The sequence below is a fragment of the Lissotriton helveticus genome, chromosome 1_1 (genome assembly GCF_964261635.1).
Source record: "Lissotriton helveticus chromosome 1_1, aLisHel1.1, whole genome shotgun sequence".
Lineage (NCBI taxonomy): Eukaryota > Metazoa > Chordata > Amphibia > Caudata > Salamandridae > Lissotriton > Lissotriton helveticus.
In genome coordinates this window covers 1,703,907,604-1,703,928,271 of record NC_136057.1, presented here as the reverse complement: position 1 = coordinate 1,703,928,271, position 20,668 = coordinate 1,703,907,604, and the positions used below count along the sequence as shown (strand labels likewise).

Here is a 20,668-nt window from a genome sequence, read left to right as displayed (position 1 = left end):
TGGCCAAAGCTGTCATGTTGTCAAGTGATACCTTTGGTCACCCAGCCTGGGTTAAATCTGCACAATTTGTCTGAGATTACCTAGGCATCATCTAGCGTGTACTGACATTTTAAAGTGACAAAATTAAACTCAGTGGACCTTAATGTTAAATGTAAAATATTTTATTTCCAAGAATAAATGCAAAATACAGATTTGCATATAAATAACAAATTTTCCAAAATGATCAAATACATTAACCTATATTCTCCAAAAGACCCATCACATAATTACAATTGTATCATTTAAAATAGCTTTCCAATTGAGTTATGATCAATCAGCAGTCAAAAAATGAAAACGATGTATTCTTAATTAGTATAGTATACTTTGCAATTACAATGTCTAAAGTTTTCCACAATCATAAAGTTAGTTGTGCTTCAATCCTATCTCTAATACCATACTTCTTAGAAAGTAGCTTTAAAATCGTTTTCCTTTCACTCTAAAAAAAGAAAAAAGCAGTCTGAAAGAGAGACCTTCAAATTTAAATTGCAAATACAATATCCATTATTTTGATTGCTCACATTCTAAAACCAGACATTCTCCAGCCTAAATCTAATCCTATCCGGAGTTGGAGAATAAGACTCCATATTTTATCTGCGACCTGGGAAAGATAGGGAAAGATCTCAACATCATCTAGGCTGCTGACAGAGTGGTCAACTGAATGCTTCCCTATAAGATATTACCCATCACCAACTAAAGTACCTTCCCTAACACCATCACGAAGAAGACTTTTATCAATTTCCAATTCAGAGTTTGCAACAAACTTTACAATGATTCGTGACCGTTCGTCAGACCATAACATAAGGTCCTTCAGCAGTAATTCAGCTGTGTACAGTGATTGCGGGAATAACTTACCCATCAATGCCTTTTTAGGGGCTCCACTGAAAGGATCCTAAAAGGAAAGCAAACCTTTTGAAAGCATTTATAGTAGAAAGAAGTGAGGTTCTTCGGTTTGATATGTGTTGATCTCGTTTCAAATTACTAATACTTGTAGAACTGTTCCAATAGGATACTATTCAGATACTGAGTACATTTCTTTGGACACTTGGAAAAAAACAAATTCTTAGTTTTGTCCTCAGTGACAGGAAGTTGTTTAGATTCATAGTAGGTATGCAGAACAAAAAGTTTGTAACAAACCTATTGGGTGTAATCTATTATGACTAAATCCTCAGCAATATAAGGCAATGTATATGTATGCCCCCTATTTTAGGAGAAAAAGAATTGGTGTTAGCCAGAGCAGACGTGAGGTCAAAGACAAAAAGACTGAACAGGAGGGGTGTTACTCCTGCGTGAAAACATTTCCTATTGAGATTTTTCTTGATAAAATCCCAGAACCACTTCGGTCGACCTGAACAAAGTTGTTAAAATGAAGTTACTACATCATGGCCAACAAGTCCTGAGGGATCTTTAGTTTTTCCCAGAGGGTACAATGATCAACCCGGCCCACAGCTTCCCAAATTCAACAAAGGAACAGCAAAGTTTACCAACAGTTGCTGATGACATCTTGCTGCAGCCCAGAGTGCCAAGAAATGATCAGTCGTCAAATGGTTTACCATAACCCTCCAAGCCCACCCCCAGTCGTATAGAATCATACCAGATCCAAAAACCAAAGTCTCAAATGATTTCAGCAAATTTTGAGTGTAAATCTTAGAAGAGATTTCCAAGAGGGAAATCACTCCATGATTAGATGGACCATCCCAAGAATCCTTCTTCTGGATGGGATTTCTAATTACTACCCGTCATGATTCAGGAATTCTCCCTGAAGAAGTAGCCCATTTAAAGAAAGGACTTAAGACATCTGCCCGCCAAAGAGGGTCACCATTAAACATTACTGATGGCAAACTATACGGTCCCACTGCTGTAGGGAATTTCATGTAAATAATTGTATTGTACTGCAAACTTACCTACATGACCCTCTGTCTTGCTCTCTCTGCAGCCGAGTCAGCATAATACAGTGAAGTCTGGTGCTTTTCAGGCCCAGGAGAAAGAGCTGGTGTTTGACATTGATATGACAGACTATGACGACGTTCGAAGCTGCTGTAGGTATGGTTGCATTAACCTTCAGGCATTTGTTTGTGTTTTAGAAGTTAGTCATTCATTCATGTGTAATTTGTAACACATTTGCTCTGCAATTGGCAGACTGTATGAGCTTGTTAGTTACGTGATGTCAAAATGTATTAATACAGAGCTGGCAACAGTGCTCGAGTGTCCCTATAACACCGCTATAACACCTATAACACCGCTTTTCTCCATGTTCTTTCAGTTCAGCAGATATCTGTCACAAGTGCTGGACTCTGATGACGATCGCCATTCGCATCCTCGATAGAGCCTTGGAAGGTACGGTTTTAGAGAGCAGTCAGGTACTTGGAGCTTTGAAAGATGTCCAGTTGATTCAACAACCATGTTTTCTGTATCCTGTATCCCCAATTTGCTTTTGTTCTTGCCCTACAAGGTCCACTTGTAGATGTCTAGATTTGAGAATATTCCCAGTCGCCTTGATCATGGCCACTCTTATGGAGTGCCCTGAGCAGATTCATGACCACTGGAATTGTCTTCCTGCTCCCACATGTGACCATAGATTACCAGAATAGGCAATTGACAAAACAAATGAACTTTCTTTTCAGATCACCCAGGAAGGTGCTGGAACCAGAGGGGACTTTTATCCTCTGGCTTTATTTCATATTATCCTTTAGAAAGAAGAACACAAATTGTAACACATTTCTTGCTTTTGCTTCTCAGAGGATTTTGGGTTTGAGCATCGGCTGTGGGTGTACTCTGGAAGGAGGGGCGTTCATTGCTGGGTGTGCGACGATTCAGCTCGGAAGCTGTCCCAGGCTGCCCGCTCGACAGTCGCTGAATATCTCAGTCTTGTGAAGGTTTGTTTTCTGTACCTTGATTCATTTGACCAACTTTAGAGGAGAGAGTCTGTGTTGCTATGAATATTGGTACAGCCTCCTACATGCCCTGGTGTTCAGCAGCATTCTTACCCAGCTAGCTGTAGACATTGTTGCGGTGTTGCAAGGCTAGCTGGTTCTAGCGCAGCAGCATTATTGTCTACAATTAATGCAAAATGAATTTGTCGATTTCTTGCTCTATTCAGCTTTTTTATCACCGTTGCACCCCTTATGTTTTACTTGTGGGAATGACTGATGTTTTTGGGTGAACACTATATTCTAAGCTGTATCTTCATGTTAAAGATTTCTTCACAATCCTTGTGTTCATTTAGCAGTAATGTTTTTTTTGTGTGTGTGTGTGTTTTTTCTTTTCCCAAAAGTCTATGCAGCTTAGTTTCTCGCTTTACAGTTTTAGAGTGCCCTATTCTGCTGGCTGCTTTTAAGTTCATTTGTATGTATGGTGTTGACAACAATTATTTTTGGTGTTTGATTCTGTTGTCATAAGTTATCTTTTGAGACAGCTGAAATTGGTGATATGTGCCTTCCCTTGGTTTCTATTTCTGGAGTCCCCATAGTATGCCTCGTGGTTCCCCATTACATTACATCCCCGTTACACCCTACTTTGCAGACCTGTATGAAGGTGTGAAAGGCAGCAATAGGACCAAGAGGTAAATGGAGGTTGTGTCCGCTTGTGTTTGGTAACCCGCTAGCTCCTATGAAATGTCTGATTTTCTTTTCAGGGCGGGCAGGAGGCTGTAAAGAAGGTTAATCTTTCTGAAATTATTCATCCATTCATCAGGTGAGGCCAGTTTCTTCTGTCTATAGAGAAACCATGATTCACAAATCAATATTAGAGGCCACTGGAATTATGTAAATAACCAGATTATACTGCAGAGCTTTCTAAATTATGCAAAAAGAAAAGGCAAACTGTGGAGTAATGCAGTACATTCTGTGGTAGTACTTCACTATTTTATCAATTTACTATAATATGCAGACAATGGTTTCACCTCAGTAGTACCTCACTACAAGTCGGCAACTAAATTGTGAGCAGTTAACCTTTGTAAATGGTCTGCCACTGCAAGGCAATATGTCTGGGACTTTTCAGCTAGAACCCTTTTTTGCTAAAATCTGCAGTTTCATTGTTATGCAGAAAACGTTGTAGCCGCAGAATCTCAGTTCTGCTCTGGTTCTGTGTTCACCTGGTCAACTATTAGCAACTGCAAGTCAGGAAACGTGATCATAGTAAGGTCTAATTTTGTCACTGCTACTAAAGTATTCTGGAGAGATGTGTGTATTTGTTTTGTAGAATAGTGGGGTTGGTGTCTTGTCGACTATAATAGGTGCATGCGTATCTTTTTGTCTTTTATACAGTGAGTCACTGAAAGTGGTGCAGAGATACTTCGAAAAATATGCCCTGCAAGATCAAGACATTTTGGGAAGCAAAGAATCATGGGTCAAAGTCTTGGCGCTACTCCCTGACGATATCCTTTTTTTGTATTTTCTCATCGAAAAGTCTTGTATTTTTCATGCACATGGTTTGAGGTCTTTTTCTCTAGATATACAACCAAATTTGATTTTCGGGCTTTAGCCTTGGATGCAAACCTGTGGCTTAAAGGATCCATAAGAAAGTACTTGCCTTAGGGGATGCACACTGCTACTCTATGTAGGATAGTGGCTCTTTTTGGCCTAGTCACCCCACTTTTTGCCCGGCACTGATGCTTTTTTTGACAGAAAGTGCACTGGGTTCCTGGTAACCAGGACCCCTGTGCCAGTGCGGAGACCGCTGGCGTGGGAGTGTGAAGGACCTCACTCATCGAGTCTAACGGGCATTCAACTGCCCATGTCCTTCTAATATTGGAGGATGCCTGTACTGAAACTTTAAAGCCGACCACTCCCACGAATCACCCAATTGCCTGCAAGTGGTTTATAACCAGCACGCTAAAGAATCAGAGCACCGTTTTGACCTACGTGGTCCTGATGAGATCCCCCCCCCCCCCCCCCCGAATACAGGGAGATCGAAACGCGTAGACCGTGTGTTATATACAGCATTAGGAGTATCATTATAAAATCTAAAACGATCAAATTCTAAAAAAGTCTCCCAATGCTATGCTTTTTTGAAATACTGTATGTAAATAGTGATTTGTATTAACTGATGTAAATTGATTCTTTGTTTTTCTATGCCTTGTATGAATGGTTGAATGATTGCATTGTTTCATTATTGTGTATGTGAGATTGGGTGAAGTGAAGTAAGCAATGTTCTTAATCTTATAAATGTTTTTCAAAAATTTGTGATTCAACAAAAATCTAATTAAAATTGATTTATTCAGGATGTAAACATTGGTCCAGCGACTCACTGCTTAGTTCGGTTTGTCGTCAGGCAAGTTGATGCCTTAGCTAGAATTATTTGGCAATATTGGTGCTCTGTTTTGGTTTTTCTTAGTGAGAGGCTTGTCCTTATTGCCGGTGAGCCCAGACCTAGTGTTGGTTACGGGTCTAATATATGTAAGTCACCCCTACAGCCGACCTTTTGAGCCATGAGGGAGGGTGTATTATATTATACGTGAGGGTACATCTGCATGTGCATATGTGCTCCTCTGGTGTCTTTCTCCATTGCTAGATGTTGCCATAGACCACAAAGCCATCTTTAGGATATGTATCGGCATTGGTCATTACGTTACATATTGACTTCACTGAAACTAATGGTGTCTGGTATCAAACACCTTGCCTTAATAAATCTTTACTGATACCAGTACTAGATTTAATATGACGTGCACCCAGAGGGTACCTTAGAGGGGCCCCTTGAAAACATACTAGTCGCAGAGTATCTTCCAGCCTGCCACCACAGACCAGTTTCCGACCCACTGCCCATGACAGCCCACACGGAGGTCAGAAACAATGCCTGCTCTGGCAGAAGGTGTTACACCTCCTCCAGCAGGATGGCTTGTGTTAGCATATCCAGGCCAGTGGCTATAAGACATCTGTCGCCTTTGATATGTGACCCTGGCTTCTCCCAAACTTGGGAATTCCACCCTATGCCCTGGGGCCCATTTGGCACCAGAGCAGTGTGGGAAAATAGATAGTCAATGGGCGTGTCACACTTGCAGGCTAGGCACTCCCCTAAGTTGAGCCACCTGAAGTGGACCAACAAAAGGTGTCACAGTTTTGAAATTGGTGAAACTCAGAACTTTGGGTCATGTTTATGCCCACTCTCCACGGGAAGTGGCCATTTAGGGTGGATGTAGTCACCCCAGGGGTAGGTAGCCCATTGTCTACTACACTCCCCTGAATTCAGTATTTAGGTGTCCCCCTGCCAACAGAAACTCAGATTTGTCTACCTGAGAACTGAAGAAGGACAAAGAAGAGCAGTTACCTCGAGAACAGAGGACTTAACCGAAACTTGGCACCAAACCCTGCATTGCTTCTGGAACCTCAACACTTGCACCAACCTGACTTGTCCAAAAGCTGAGCATCCTCCCAAGCCTGTGAAAGACTGTCTAGCACTTCAACAACCAAGCAGCATCTCATTTGGGGTGGAGGAGCTATACCCTTGCATCCGCAGGCACCACCCTCATCTGCACAGTTACTCATGTTATTTGCCATCGGGCCCACCAAAGGAGCAGCATGAGTGGATGACTTCTTAAGGCTCTAAAAGACAGACCACCCCGTTCTCCCTGGCGGTGTTTCACGATGCTAAATGCTCCAGCATTTCCCCTGCTTTTAGTACCCTGACTACGAGGGTACTTGCACCAACCAAGGCTTGATTGTGTCCAGTCTGGACACCACCGTTGCCAAAACTTAGCTGCACGTTGAGTGACTTCATGACAGACTAGTTCCACATCGAGAGTGGCCAAGCAGATTCGTCTTTCTTTCCTCTGCAGATCATCCAAGGACCGTGAGAGCCTCCAATGCTAAGTGGCCAGTTAGCCAGGACCTCTGCACCCGAGCCCCACAGCCTAGGTACCCAACTTCTGCCTGCGTCCCCTTGGACTAGGACTCCCCATGAACTGAGTTCCACGTTGAGTTCTGCCAGACTTGTCCCGAAGTTCCCCTTTGCAGACTGCTTTTTTGAAGGGTCCCTTTACATTTTTAACGCTGTAGCACTCGAGACTACCAACGCAACCAGCACCTCTGCACCTGGACACACCAGGGCATATAAACGCAAACTGCTAGTGGTTTCTTGGACCTCCCAGCACCTTAAGTATTAATGGGTACCCTCTACAACCGTTTGCAAATATTCCTATGCAGGACCGGTCTTTTCCTCCAATAGGATAACATTACCACGTGTGAGGCTCATGCCTCAAATCTGACCACTGTGTTTCTACGGCTTTCCTGTAAAACACTAACTTCTGAAGTACTTACTTGATCTCAAAGATCTTGGTGTCTAAAAATATATAAAATATTGTTATTTTTTTAACATTGGTCTCGGATTCCTTATTGTTTGTGTGTCATTTATTGACTGTGTGTACATCAAGTACTCAACCCTCCTCTCTGATAAGCCAAAACTGACCACACTACCACAAATAGAGCACTTTGGGATTGTTAAAGCAAGCCCTGTAAGCCAATAAGGGCCGACTGGACTTTCTCCATTGTGTACCTCATTTTGGTACTCTACATAGAAAGCCAGCTTTCTACGCTCTGTGACTGTCTTTTTTGCTCGCATGCAGTACCTGAACCTAGGGGAGAGCTCTTTGAAAGCATGTCCATGAGCATAGCCTATTTTCTGGGAGTCACTATGCAGATATTGAAATAAAGGTTTGAATATTCAAAGTAAAGAATCTCCTGGATTCCAGACGTTAAGTGAGCAGTTACTACCACCATTAAACCAGGATAATTGGGCTTGCCCAACATCTCCCAAGGCTTGCAAATAAGATCTGGTGGTGTCATTTTAAATATAGACATAAATTAGACCTGAAGCACCTTATACTATTTAACCCTTCCTGCTTTACTCTTCGTAGAGTATTTCTAGGGAGCTGACGAATAATCCATGCTAGTTTCCTGTGCTGCGTGGGTTTGATACCAAATGAACAGGTGCATGAATGAATAATACGGTTTCTCGGATGGCCTGTAAGTGGAATGTGTCTGTATCGGAGTTATAATATCAGGTATACCTAATAAACACCGGCGAGCTTGCTAAGATGAACAATGTTTCAAAGTTGTAAGGAGGAAATTTCTATCTCGCTTAATCATCTCCAAGATTTAAACCACATTGCGTGTTCTGGCCAGCGGTGTATCGTACTTTTCTTGTGGTTCCTTGACACCAACTCACTAGTTCGCGAGGACCTGGAGATAGATTTTAACAAAGGACGCAATTCTTGCCAGCGCTGGGAGCAGCTGAAGAAAGCAGTTAGGAAAGCCAGGGTGAGAAACTGCGCAGTTTTTTCTCCGCTCAGTCGAGCCTACTGTGATCACTGTGCTAATTGAAGATATTTCTTGATTATATGTTCGGAAGAAAGTAAATGTTTCTGAGGGAAAATGAGGGAAAATCGGTTTGTTTGCAAATTTCTCGCTCTGCTACAACATTTTAAACTGCAAGTAATTGATTTGAAATGCGAGTTTGTTCTACACTGCTCAGTGAGCAGGATCATTTCTACAACTTTTAGGAGTTTGATGGTACTTGATCAGGGTTTCGTTTCGTGGATGAGTTATTTTCAATACCTCGAATTGTCGAGGCTATCTATTGTTCATCCCTTGCATTAACACTGTACCTGATGTGGCACAAGCTAGTCTCATAAAAACGCTCTGTTTCTCATCCTCGGTTTATTAACACTTCTTACACTCAAAACACCTTTTACATGGATTATGAGGCAGGGAGTGGCTCTGTTTGAGGCAGTGGTGTAGTGTGGGCGGGGCCACAGGGGTGGTTGCCCGGGTGAACATTTTAAAAGAACAAAATGGAAGGCACGCAGAAAGTGCTAATGGTCCACGGGTTAGGGGGCACAATACTTGCTTTGCCGTGGGAGCTAGCAACCCACTCTACGCCGCTGGTTTGAGGCATATGTTGTAAGCCTCCTTGCCAGGTGCAAAATGCTGCACTACCCTCAAGCGAGGCAACTAGGTTTAACTTTCCAGAAATGTCTGCACAAATCTCAGAGCTGCCCTCTTGAGGAAAGGTCAACAGATATGTTTTTATTTGTATTTATATTTTTGGTGGACGCAGGGGGAGCTGAAGAAAGGAGCGCGTGCAGATGAGGAAGTAATGCTGCAATACTGCTACCCTCGTTTGGATGTCAATGTCAGCAAAGGAGTCAACCACTTACTGAAGAGTCCGTTCAGTGTCCACCCGAAAACAGGTACATTACCTATCTCATCGCCTAACGTCCTGGGGGTAAAGTTTACTTAAATCCCCTCCTACCAATGAACACCGGGTTTTTGTTGAACTTAATGATGGGGTTCACTGGAATTATGTAATAGCAAATATTTGGCAGGTTTGCCTGAATTATTTGAATAGGAGAAGGCAAATTATGTCACATACACAATTAAAGTGAAACACTGTGGCACTTTAGGTGACATTTGGCTATTAGCACGTGTAAAATACATGTGAATATTAAAAGAAGGATTTCAAATCCCGTGGAAAATTATTTTCTTAAGAAAGATAAGTATATATTAGTTACAAGGTACTACACTTTTTTTCCCAACATTTAATTATCTTGCTTTGCATGGGAATACTTAAACACATATATATGTACTTGGTTGAAACTAAATTCCTGAGCTTAGTCACAGGTGCAGCCCTAGCAATGGGCGTAACCCTGGTAAAGGTAGATTGTGTCCTGGATGCTCTTGCTTGCTGTTGCGTAAAGAACCCTCTGCTAGTAGGAAGTCCAGTCCACCTTGAGTTCTACAGATATCCCGATCCTAGTACTATGCTGCATTTATGGACTCTCTAGGTCAACACAGTCCTTTGCATGGAAACTTCCCCTTGTAATTCTTGTGTTACCCAACATACACTGCTTTGTGCTCGCTGTATAGATCTTGAAAGACGTGTTCATGCCAAATATCTGTTTTGTAATTGCTCCAAAAGTCACATTCCAAACATGATCGTGTTGTACGTCTTCATTTTTTGGAATCCTAAATCGGCTTCTGAAGGTTTTCTTCTAGTAACTACCATTGGATGAGGGACAGTGCAATAAATTGTTATTTCTTATACCATATGTAGGATGTTCAAGTTGGCCCTCCAAAGTGTCATGTATTTTCCTGTACCCTGTTTATTTAATCATGAACCCACTTGCTTAGCCATGTTGAAGATTTCCTTTGCTCAAACTTTGTTACATTTGTTTCGCCCCTCAGGTCGCATATCTGTGCCCATTGACCTAAAGACGCTGGATCAGTTTGATCCCTTTGCAGTTCCAACAATCAGGTAGGCCTTGCCTGAGGCGGGTGAAATGGGAAGGAGGACATTCACGTGGGCACTCCTTATCCCCCATCGCTTCATTGCCCGGGAAACTGTCAGTTTATGGTCTTTCCTGTCCCCCACATCACACCACAACTTCTCTATTTTTTAAAAGATGGAGAGCACTTTCCCTTTAACTTGCACATTTAGACCGTTATGAACATGCAATGTCAGGACAAAAGAAACTGCAGAATTTCCCTTTTGTTTGTGTCTCTGATTTTAATAATCTATTCAGCTCTCAGCCCGTCTGTGATTTTAATATTCCTGTGCTTACTGAAGCGTATTTCCTTTTCAGGCTGAGACTTGGTAGTTGGGAACTTGAGAGAATTACCAATCCAATTGGCTGTGAAAAATCACCTCTAGAACCCGGCTTTTGAAAGAAATTATGAAGGCACTGGGAGTGGGTGGGCTAACCTACTGAATGTAAAAGTGTCTAAACGTTTCATTTGACATCTAGGTCCCCAAATAGAAATGATAAATGCATATGTGCTGGAAATGAATTGGAAAACTGTGTGTCAAATTAAACAACTGGAAACCATACACACATAGCAATGGGAATGGAAAACTTGGGCTTATGGGCATCAATCAGTTTATTACTGCGCGTGATGCATATGGACAAATGTCTTACAAAAGCTCATTGTGTTGGTGACATTAGAAAGGCAGAGTTTTTCCACTGAATACAGTTCTCAACCCCTGGAGTAGTTGTCTCGGAAAGCCCTGTCATATGCCGGGAATACTGTTCTTTCCTTTATATCCTTAAGCTTACCTGGAGTTCACGCTGTATGCAAATTCTTATTGAGGGCAAGGGGCTGTGTCTTTTATTTTATAGTCCTTTTCTCAGGTGGTGTAGATGCTGGCTTAGTTATGAAAAGCGGGGTGACTGCTGGCATTTGTAGGAAAGGGAAAATGCAGACATCCGAATAGTTGGTGACGTATATAAAGAAAACATATTTTGTTCTAAGCACCTCCCCGCACCCTAACGGACGATAAAATGAAAATTAAATCCATATGTACATGGGTGCTGCAGGGAAGATGGAGGCCACACACTTTATGGACAGTTACTCAAAACCTTTGAACAGTTACTATTTCCTCCGAGTTGTTTTTGTTAGTCTTACTTTAAGTAGTAGGTTTGGGGGGATTGTGAAAGTAGTTTGAAAGCTCAAGAGAGATCAAAATGCCTACAAACCAAATTTGACTTTCTGTTGATAAGATCTTTTGTCTCTAGAATCCCCAAAATGTGTTTTGTTTTTTGTTAAGAGGCTTTTTTTAACGTGAATCAAGATTTAAAACTCCATCTTTAACCATTTATCACATTTCTAATTATGTTGCTGTGCTTGTATTTTTGTTCATTTTCTTTATGTAGCGCTTGTTCCCACTGCTTTTTAGGTCTCGGTAATGTCCGGTCGGCAGACCGGAAGTCCGAGATTTATTGTCAGTAAGAGGGCTGCTTTATCCCTCCCTCTTTTTGGCTCTCCCTCCATTGGCTGGCTTCCTAAACGGAGGCCAGCCATTGGAGGAGAAAGCCGTCCCTCCAAAGAAGCTCCGTCTTTTTCGGATTTGGGGGCGTAAGTTTTGCTGTTCTTTAGACAGTGACGTCGTCCGTCACTCAGGACAGCAAAACACGCCCCCGAATCCGAAAATGGCTGTGTGTTTCTCCGAGGCATTTCCGCCTTGCCTCGGAGAAACATGGTCATGTGGAGCGCTCCTCTCTTGTCTAGAGTGGTTGTTTTGCTCTCCCGGTAAAGAGGCTCACACAGCACTTTTTCTGGGCTCTCCTGATCCGAGCCGGTAGTTGTAAAAAGGGGCATTGGTGTTCCTGTCACACACCGCTTTTATTGCTGATTTTGCGCATTCTTCAGTGAACGATCTTTATCTTTGCGGCACTCGCCCTCCTCGCAGGCTCTAATCCGGGAAGAGCTCCTGTGAGCAGCTCCCTGTGTTACAGTCGCGCAAGTGTTTTCGGAGCCCCGAGGAGAGTTAATGTACTTTCAGAGTGTAATCAATGAAAACAGCGTGATTTACAGAAGCTATGCTCTGAAGCCAGCCCGCGCAGCGGGAAGCGCACTGATACCCGCTTTCTCTGCTCTCCCCACCCCCTCCCTCCTCGCAGCATCCATGCTCACACCGTCGCCAGCTGCCCGTGCGTGGCTTCCAAGTTCTCACAGTGTGCGAGGGCTTTCCCAAAAACCTCCCCGACTGCCCCCTCCCTCCCGCTGGGATTTAAGAGCTCCAGGCAGGGGAAGAAGTGAAGCCCGTAACTTGTTTTTTGTTCGTTTCCCTGTTCTCCAGCGAGAGAAATAATTACATGAAGCTGCAGAAATACCACCTGGCACCTGTTTTTTTCTCTACTTACAAAATATCATATTTCAGGCTCTTGTGCCCCCTCTATTATAGTGCTCCGTTCCTCTGTCCAGCGCTGCCCGTGGCCTTGTTTGGAGAGAGCCCAGCCCAGCCCTGCTCCAGCTGCAGCATCCCCGTATGACTCATGGGCCTTCTCCTGGTGCTCAGTCGGAGAAGAAGCTCATTACCATTATGCAACAGATCTCCAGTGGGGGGGGGGGGGGGGGGTGTTATGCAGCCAAACAATTAAGCAGCAGTCTTTTTGCGGGGTGGTTCGTGGCGGTGCAGGCGGGTTCTCCTCGGTCCTGCTTCCCACACCCGCTATTTCTTACCACTCTTGCGCATCGATTCCGCTCCGGGCTACGGTGCTAGGCGGGCGTCCGGACTGTAGCACCGGGCAGGCAAGGAGGCTAGGATACGCAGCCTGTACCATGCCAATGAAATGAACTCCGGTGCACAGACACCGATATAGCAAGCTGACCATTCCAAGCATTCACCCAGTGGCGAAACACCGACGTCACTCCTCTAAATGCAAAGCACACGCCACTGCCTCAGGGCAAGGCCAGAATTGTCTCGGGATAATCGAATATTCTTGGAGCTGAATGAATCCAGAATGTACACCACCATCCCCACATAGACGACAAGGGGGCTCGCTAACATTGCTGTGCACCTGTAAGCGGCGGCAGGTAGCCCCCCCCCCCCCCCCCCCTCCGAGGCTGTCTCTCGCTAAGATTAGATCGCCTTTGCGATTTGTGTTGAGGGCACTGGAGGGTTCAGCAGCAGCTGGCCCCAGAAGCCGCCGTGCTGAATTTGTTGGGGCGCAGTTCCTAATGTGGGGTGGTGACGCTTCCTTGGGGGCCGATGCCATAATCTCTGGTACCGCAAATAGGAGCTATTTGCCTGACCTCCCCGGCTGCAGGACGGGGGGGGGGGCTTTCTTTTGGCCCTTCATACTGAGTCACTACCAGTTAACTATAGGCACGATTATCTTACCTCGATGCTGGCCTCTGGACTTCTCTTGACAGCCCTTGGTGCTCCACAGCTGAGATCGGCTCTACCCCGTAGTAAGGCTGGATTCCCTGCACACACACACTCGCACCGTGGCTTTGTTGTGATCAATCCGTGCGCACGCTCCGCTCGCGGTGCAGCCATTAGACTCCTTTGTTTTTCGTGGAGGGGCGGGGGGGGGGGGCGGGGGGTTTAATGTCGGCCTTTGATGGTACCACAAGCCTTTCGGGACAGAATAGCTGTGTCACCGATATCCCTTCAGAAAGACAAAAAGATCTAAGGTGCCGAGATTGTGCGGGGGGCGCTTGGGATCCTGCAGGGAGGTGTCTGATAGAGTGAAATCACCCCATGCACAATATACGCATCAGACACACTAACACTACCCCATGTGCGTGTAAATGTACCTTCTCTCAATACAATAAATACACGTGCAGCTGTGCAATTCACCTCAGAAGGGAAATGAATGAGGCTAAATGAATTTCAATCTGGGTTCTAATCTCTTGTGACTACGTTGTGTGATCCTGGGCTCATCCGAGTTTCATACCTATCTAAGAGCCAACATCGGATACTCTTAGGGGCTTATTTACAAGCCCCTTGTGCCCCCGTGCGCCATTTTTAAAACGGGATAAAGTGACGTGCATACAATAAATCCATGTGGAATGTATTTACACAGATAGTGAAGCTCTGACGTGTATGACGACCCTACAGCGCTTACTCCCGCCCCCCCCATACCCACAAATACACACCCTTGATGTTTATTTATACAAACTGTTAACGGGCACATTCAATACACGCGCACAACATGCCATTCAGACGGGATTCTACAAAAACTATGCAAGAACCCCCTCACCCCCCACCCCCACACACCTCACGGTTAATAAAACAAATAAAGCACCGGCGGATGTGTAATACTGTTTATTTTACTCTGGAAAGGAGACGAGCCTCGCTTGAGAGCCACAGCGCGCTCCTGGCTGAGCCCGATGCTGTGGTACACCCACCAGTACCCGCCCTGTGCCACACACCGCTGTGTTGTATGCAACCAGCTAGTGCGAATGCCCATGTGCACTGTAACACCACCCAGTGAATATGTCATGACACACTTGCCATCGCATGGGTCGTATTGCCCCATCTAGCATGCCTTCCACACTATGCAGTACACACGGGTGTTGAGTGCCTCGATGCCTATGTTATAACGCACGGCGCTTTGCCATAGATATTAATATCTATGATCCATATCTTTGTCACATTCCCAGCGCGTGTGGTGTATTACAGTAAATAGTGCATATGCAACGTTACACGCCCCAGCACATATTTTATATTACAACTTTAGAGACTAGTTAGGTTACACAACACTGCCTTCTGCATATTGCAACGCAAGATGCATATCGCATAGCACGCGCTAGTGCCTGCGTTACATCGTGCTCTCTAATGAATCTGTCATTGCGCACAGTGCATTGCATATTATATGTCACGCCCGGTTCATCTTATATCATCACCATTTTTGGTGCATAGTTTAAACCATACACTATATTTAGATTCCATTTTTAATCGTGCTTTCAGGACTATATTCCATATGACACTCCTTTCACGGGCATTACATTTTGCGATGGGGTGTGTGGGTGGGGGTTGTCATGGAGTGTTGCTGCTAAGGTTCCCCCCCAGTCACATTCACAAACATCCTCTTCTTCCCGAATAAAAGTGAGATTATACTGCATACTTGTCCATATTTTACGTAGTTCGCAGAAACACATTTTAAAAGCAATAAAGTTCCTGATACCCTCTAATTACAGGGATTTGTAAGATAACTTTGTTTTTAGGAAAACAACTAGACTTATTTAAGATAGGTTTAATTTCTTTAGTGCCTCGGAGATAACTTTATAGAACACCTCTGTGTGTTGAAGCCGAGCTAAATCATTAGTACAGAAGAAAAGAGACAAACTTTGGTTTGTTTGTCAGGCAGGTCATGAGCAAAACCAAGCGCTTTTAGCTTTCTCCAAGGGCGACGTTTGGTCCAGCGGCTCCAGAACATGGATTTTGGGAGGTTGAAATGAGCAGATAATACCTATTTTGTGTCGGGGGGGGGGGGGGGGGGGGGGAGGGGGCTCAGAAGTGCTTACTGTCACTAGGGGTCTGTGTGTGGCTCTGTCTGTGTGTGGCTCTGTCTGTGTGTGGCTCTCTGTGTGTGGCTCTGTCTGTGTGTGTGTGTACGTGTCTCTGTGTGCGTGTCTCTGTGTGCGTGTCTCTGTGTGCGTGTCTCTGTGTGCGTGTCTCTGTGTGCGTGTCTCTGTGTGTCTCTATGTGTGTCTCTATGTGTGTGTCTCTCTGTGTGTGGCTCTGTGTGTGTGTGTGTGTGGTTGTGTGGCTGTGTGTGGGTGGCTCTATGTGAATGACTGTGTGTGGGTGGCTCTGTATGTGTGTGTGTGTGGCTCTGTGTGGGTGTTAATGCAATAGGTCATGCATATGCGAGCGATTAAGCTATTGGCATTGTAAATGACAATGCTATTTATTTATGATTAAAAAAAAAAAAAGTCATGAGCAATGCCAATAGCTCTACCTTTAATAATGCCGAGACCATTGCATTGTAAATGCTTGTTTATTTTATTTTTTAGTTTGCCAACTCGGATTTACATCCGTGTTGCTCATCCTGCACCTAAGGTTCTTTTAGCAGCAAGCTCAAACCCACCCTGAAAACTTTCAGCTGGCATTATCATGTAGGTGTGATTATTTCTGAGGGGCTCAGTGTTGCGGTTGGCCAAATGTTTTCAAGAGCGGTGATCTTCAGCAAGAGCCTTGGGATACAAGAAAAACTCCTTTCTCTGTCAAAAAATTGACCTAGCATTCATCTAAAGTCGCTATTTCATGTATAAATTGTATTAAAGAGCGAGAGCATGCCGAGCAGATCTGACGCAGAGTTTTAGGAACGGGTTCTCTGGGAGTTTTGAATTGCTCAATACTTCACTAAGTTACTTGTGCTTGTAAAAGTGTCCATTGGCGAAACAAAGTGACCGGGGGCAAAAGGAAGCATTGCAGTTCCATAAGTACAGTTTATCCCCCATGGGAAACCAGTTAGGAGAGCAGCCTAACCTGCTGCATGTTTCACAGATTCATTCTTGGTTGCCTTTCAGTCAGATATGCCTCGAGCTGGACACTGTGCTTAAGAAGGACGAGGAAGGCGAGAAGGAGGAAGACATGGAGGTGGACGAATCTGTGAATGAGGGCGAGCCGGAGGTTAAACGACGTGCGAGAGGTACAGAAATGACTAATGTAATAAAGACTTAGAGTAAGGAGTAGTCTGGTATATGGTTGGGCGTGCACCCATGAATGTTGATGAGTCTGTTATAGACCCAACAAGATTGTGTTAGAGCCAGATGTTTTAATGTGAAGCCATTCAAAGTACCAGTGTGAGGCTATCTGGCTGTCCATTGAATGCTTCACTCTTTACAGCTAGTCTTATCCCTAGAAAGCTCGGTCTTGTTCTTGCAGCAGTTGTGTACAGTATAAAAACTTGTGTACGCATCGCAAAGCATTTGCTTACGCTTCTAATATTTGCTTATACATAAATGAGAGGTTCCCCATTGAAAGATACAACACATAGTGCGCTTATGTACACGGAAATGTATGTTGGTATCGGATTATAAATGTAAAAACCTCAAATGGAAAAAAAAGCGTAATTCTGTTGCCGCTCAAAGCCTTTAGATACAGTTCCTGCTCATTTACGTGCATCCCCATTGATGGCTTATTGATTTCCTGATTATTCCAGAATACAAGAGGACCAGTTTGGCCCCGTACGTGAAGGTTTTCGAGCACTTCTTGGATAAGCTGGACAACTCTCGCAAAGGAGAGCTCCTGAGAAAAAGCGGTGAGTATTCTCTTGGAGGGGAAGGGGCCGGGCATGTGAACGCAGGTGAGAATCCTGCATCTGAAAAGGGATTTTTTTGTGTGCATTTCAGGGTAGGTGTGTTTGACAGGTAGTGATGTGGTAGGGCATTTCATGGAGCCACAGTCCCATGACAGCGGAAGAAAGCCTTAGACCAAAGTGCACAAAATGTGTTGGGAATTAGACTCAACTACATGAAAACTAAGCTAGAGAGGAACTGAATGAACAAACAAGTTGCGTGACTTGACATACGACCTGACTGAGATCCAGCCTGTGTGGCTGGAGAATTACCTCAGATTGAATGAGTCACACAGTGGACTGAGTTCTTCTGTGGGGGCAGAGAGAAATCTGAGTACATAAGTTGCTGCTAAAGCTGTACGGCTTGACTCCAAGCAACAGGTAGGTGCTTGCGTGTTCTTTAAAAATTGCATGCAAGCAGTCTCGTCAAGGATGGTGCAAAACTACCTGAAGTTAAATGGTGAGAAGACGGAGATTCTGGTTTTTGGGGACAAGTTGGACATTTGGTCGGGGTAGTGGTGGCCCGACTCCTTGTGCACTTGCCCAATTCCCTTCTCCCATGGGAAAAATTTGGGAGTTTTGGTTGACCACTCCCTTTCTCTGAATCTGCAGATCTCCAGGGCGGTGGCTACATGCTCTGGGCTAATTAGGCTCATAAGGAAAATCTCACAGTTCCTTTCATTTTCTGCACACAAACAAGTTGTTCTTTCCCTAATACTGTCCAGATTGGACTATTGTAATGCCCTTTATTTGGGCATTAACAAAGGACAGCTGCGTCACCCGCAGCTAGTGCAGAATGCCGCTGCAAGGCTGGTGATGGATTTGCCGAAACACCACTAAGTCTCGCCTTCTCTTCTCTCTCTGCACTGGCTCCCCATGGACCGCAGAATTATGTTTAAAACCCTCTGCCTCACTCACAATGCCTACTACGGCCTGGGTCCGGAGGGCATTAAAGCTTTATTTCAACACTATGCTCCCATTAGGAAACTCGGGTCATCAAGCAAACATCTTGTTATCATTCCCAGGTTCAAAAGGATGAGATGGGGCGGGAGAGCCTTTTCAATTGCTGCAGCTAAATTGTGGAATTACCTCCCTGATGAAATTGCGGGGCAACGATCACTCACGCTCTTTCGAAAGGTTTTAAAGACCTGGTTGTTCCCTTAGATGTTGGTCTGAGGGTGTCTTCTCCTGCCTGCACATTGCTCTATGGTTAGCGCCTTGATGCCCTTGGGCTAAGTTAGCGCTCTATAAATTTTATATTCATTCATACTGCGCAAGTGTGTGCGTTTATGGAACCTGTGCGTGATAGAAGTACAAGACTTGCCCATATTGTTGCTGAAAACTGTGCTGTCTTCTTGCTTTCCCCACTTTCCAAGTATTTTGCTTTCGTGCATTTTTATCCACTCTGAGCTCTGTGGGTCATGAATCGGAACCTCTGCAGGCAACAGTGGGCAAAGTGAGAATCCAGGGGATCTTTAAGGGCTAGATACCTCAATTTCTGTGAGAGCTAAATAATACATTTCTTTCCATGACAAAATGATAGAAATACAAATTATACTGCAACCCTTGTGGTAGGCAGGAGACCTGTTGTATCTTTTAAAGAACGTGCCAGACTAGACGTGTCATGTACTTGACCACTTCCGCTAAAGGGGCACATGCAGGAAGGTATTCACATATTGGTTCCAAGAAATGCGCTGAAAGAATAGCCTTTATGTTACAGTGCCGTGTTTCGAAGCACTACCTTGTCCATTCCATTTGGGGTTATCCTACGTGTATCACAACATGACTTTCAGCTTGCATGTTACCGAGCACACTAATACAAAAGCAAGAGGGACACAGACCAAAAAAGCCTACTCTGTCACTACGTATTACAGAAGACATATTGAGGCTGATAATCTACAGCACTGTCCACCATATCATATGGCAACTACTGGTTCTGATTCTGCTGTGCAACAGTTAATGTTTTACTTGCTATGGAATCCTGCTCCTATTGACCACTTCTTTAAATCGTCTACGTTTTTTTTTCTTTCAGATTTGGAGAAGGACTTCTGAGTCTTGAATTGCTTTTGTTTCCGCTTCTCCGTGGGACAAGTCTGCCCTGAGTTCCCTTGTCCCATGGAACTGAGTTTCAGCTACAAGTGGGCCTATGAAAGAAGCCGACCGCAGTCCCTTGCCAAGATGAAAACAAGTTTCTTTACTGTTATTTGCTACGTTATCAACAAGTGGATTAAATTGTTTTATATTTTTTCAGTAAGCTTCGTTTTCTTTATTCCAGAATGAGCCCTTAATATTCAGAATAAATAAGTTAATCGTCACATAATTGAATATGACTTTTAATAAGAGCAGCACTTTAAAACACTCATTGGACAGCATTCAGAATATTTAGCTTCCGGAGATGCAGAAAGCCCTTCTGTTGCCTTTTTGCTTCCTGATGAAAATAATCGCTACTTTTGTATGCCATGTTGCCATCGGGGATGAGGTAATAGTGCCTTCAAGGTCCCTTGTAGGCACTATTACCTTGTCTTGTATATTACCCAAGCCTCCAATTGTCTACTGGGTTGCACATTTCTTTTTTCGTATAAATGTTCCAATGGGGAGCATGGTCAAGACTGATTTGCAAATGGTTGGGTCCAAACTAGGGTGGCCTGGTGAGCAAAAGAACAATGGATTTAACCCAGATCTGTGACTGGAGGTGAATGTTTGAAAAGTGTCAGCTCTCCGTCCATCATTTTGTTGTGTCGCTTTGAAACCCTAAGGCATGTTCAGAAATTTACTACATGAGAGAAAAATGCGCACACCCCTGATGGCTCCTCGACACCAGTAACTTTAACATGGTTTGGGGCTGTTTCATAGTACCTAGTTGGTCAAACTATTTGAAGCCGTCCCAGGGAGTGCTACATCACTTCCATCTTTCCCTTATATGATGTCTGCGCAAGAAGGGACGCCCTTTAGCCCTTGCATTGCATACTGAAAAGAAGCGGGCTACACCCGAGGCAAGATTTGTTGTGGCAGATTGAGAAACTTCTGTCCAGAAGTTGAAAGTAAATGTCTTTCCAGGCCATTTAAACTGCACAGGAATCTTAGCCTTGGCTGCAGCCTGGATCCTTG

The 20,668-nt window shown here is 44.2% G+C and overlaps 1 protein-coding gene across 1 annotated transcript in view; it reads left to right on the top strand.

Annotated features, from left to right (window-relative positions):
* The window catches only part of PRIM1 (DNA primase subunit 1), a 55,433-nt gene extending 35,623 nt beyond the window's left edge, over positions 1-19,810 (top strand). The window contains exons 3-13 of the mRNA XM_078659076.1: positions 1,973-2,079; positions 2,300-2,373; positions 2,776-2,912; positions 3,671-3,729; positions 4,302-4,411; positions 8,197-8,288; positions 9,088-9,220; positions 10,215-10,284; positions 16,791-16,912; positions 17,426-17,524; positions 19,593-19,810. Coding sequence (XP_078515202.1) covers positions 1,973-2,079; positions 2,300-2,373; positions 2,776-2,912; positions 3,671-3,729; positions 4,302-4,411; positions 8,197-8,288; positions 9,088-9,220; positions 10,215-10,284; positions 16,791-16,912; positions 17,426-17,524; positions 19,593-19,612 — 1,023 coding nt within the window. The 3' untranslated portion in view covers positions 19,613-19,810. The remainder of the gene's footprint in view (positions 1-1,972; positions 2,080-2,299; positions 2,374-2,775; positions 2,913-3,670; positions 3,730-4,301; positions 4,412-8,196; positions 8,289-9,087; positions 9,221-10,214; positions 10,285-16,790; positions 16,913-17,425; positions 17,525-19,592) is intronic.
* Positions 19,811-20,668: the final 858 nt, after the last annotated feature.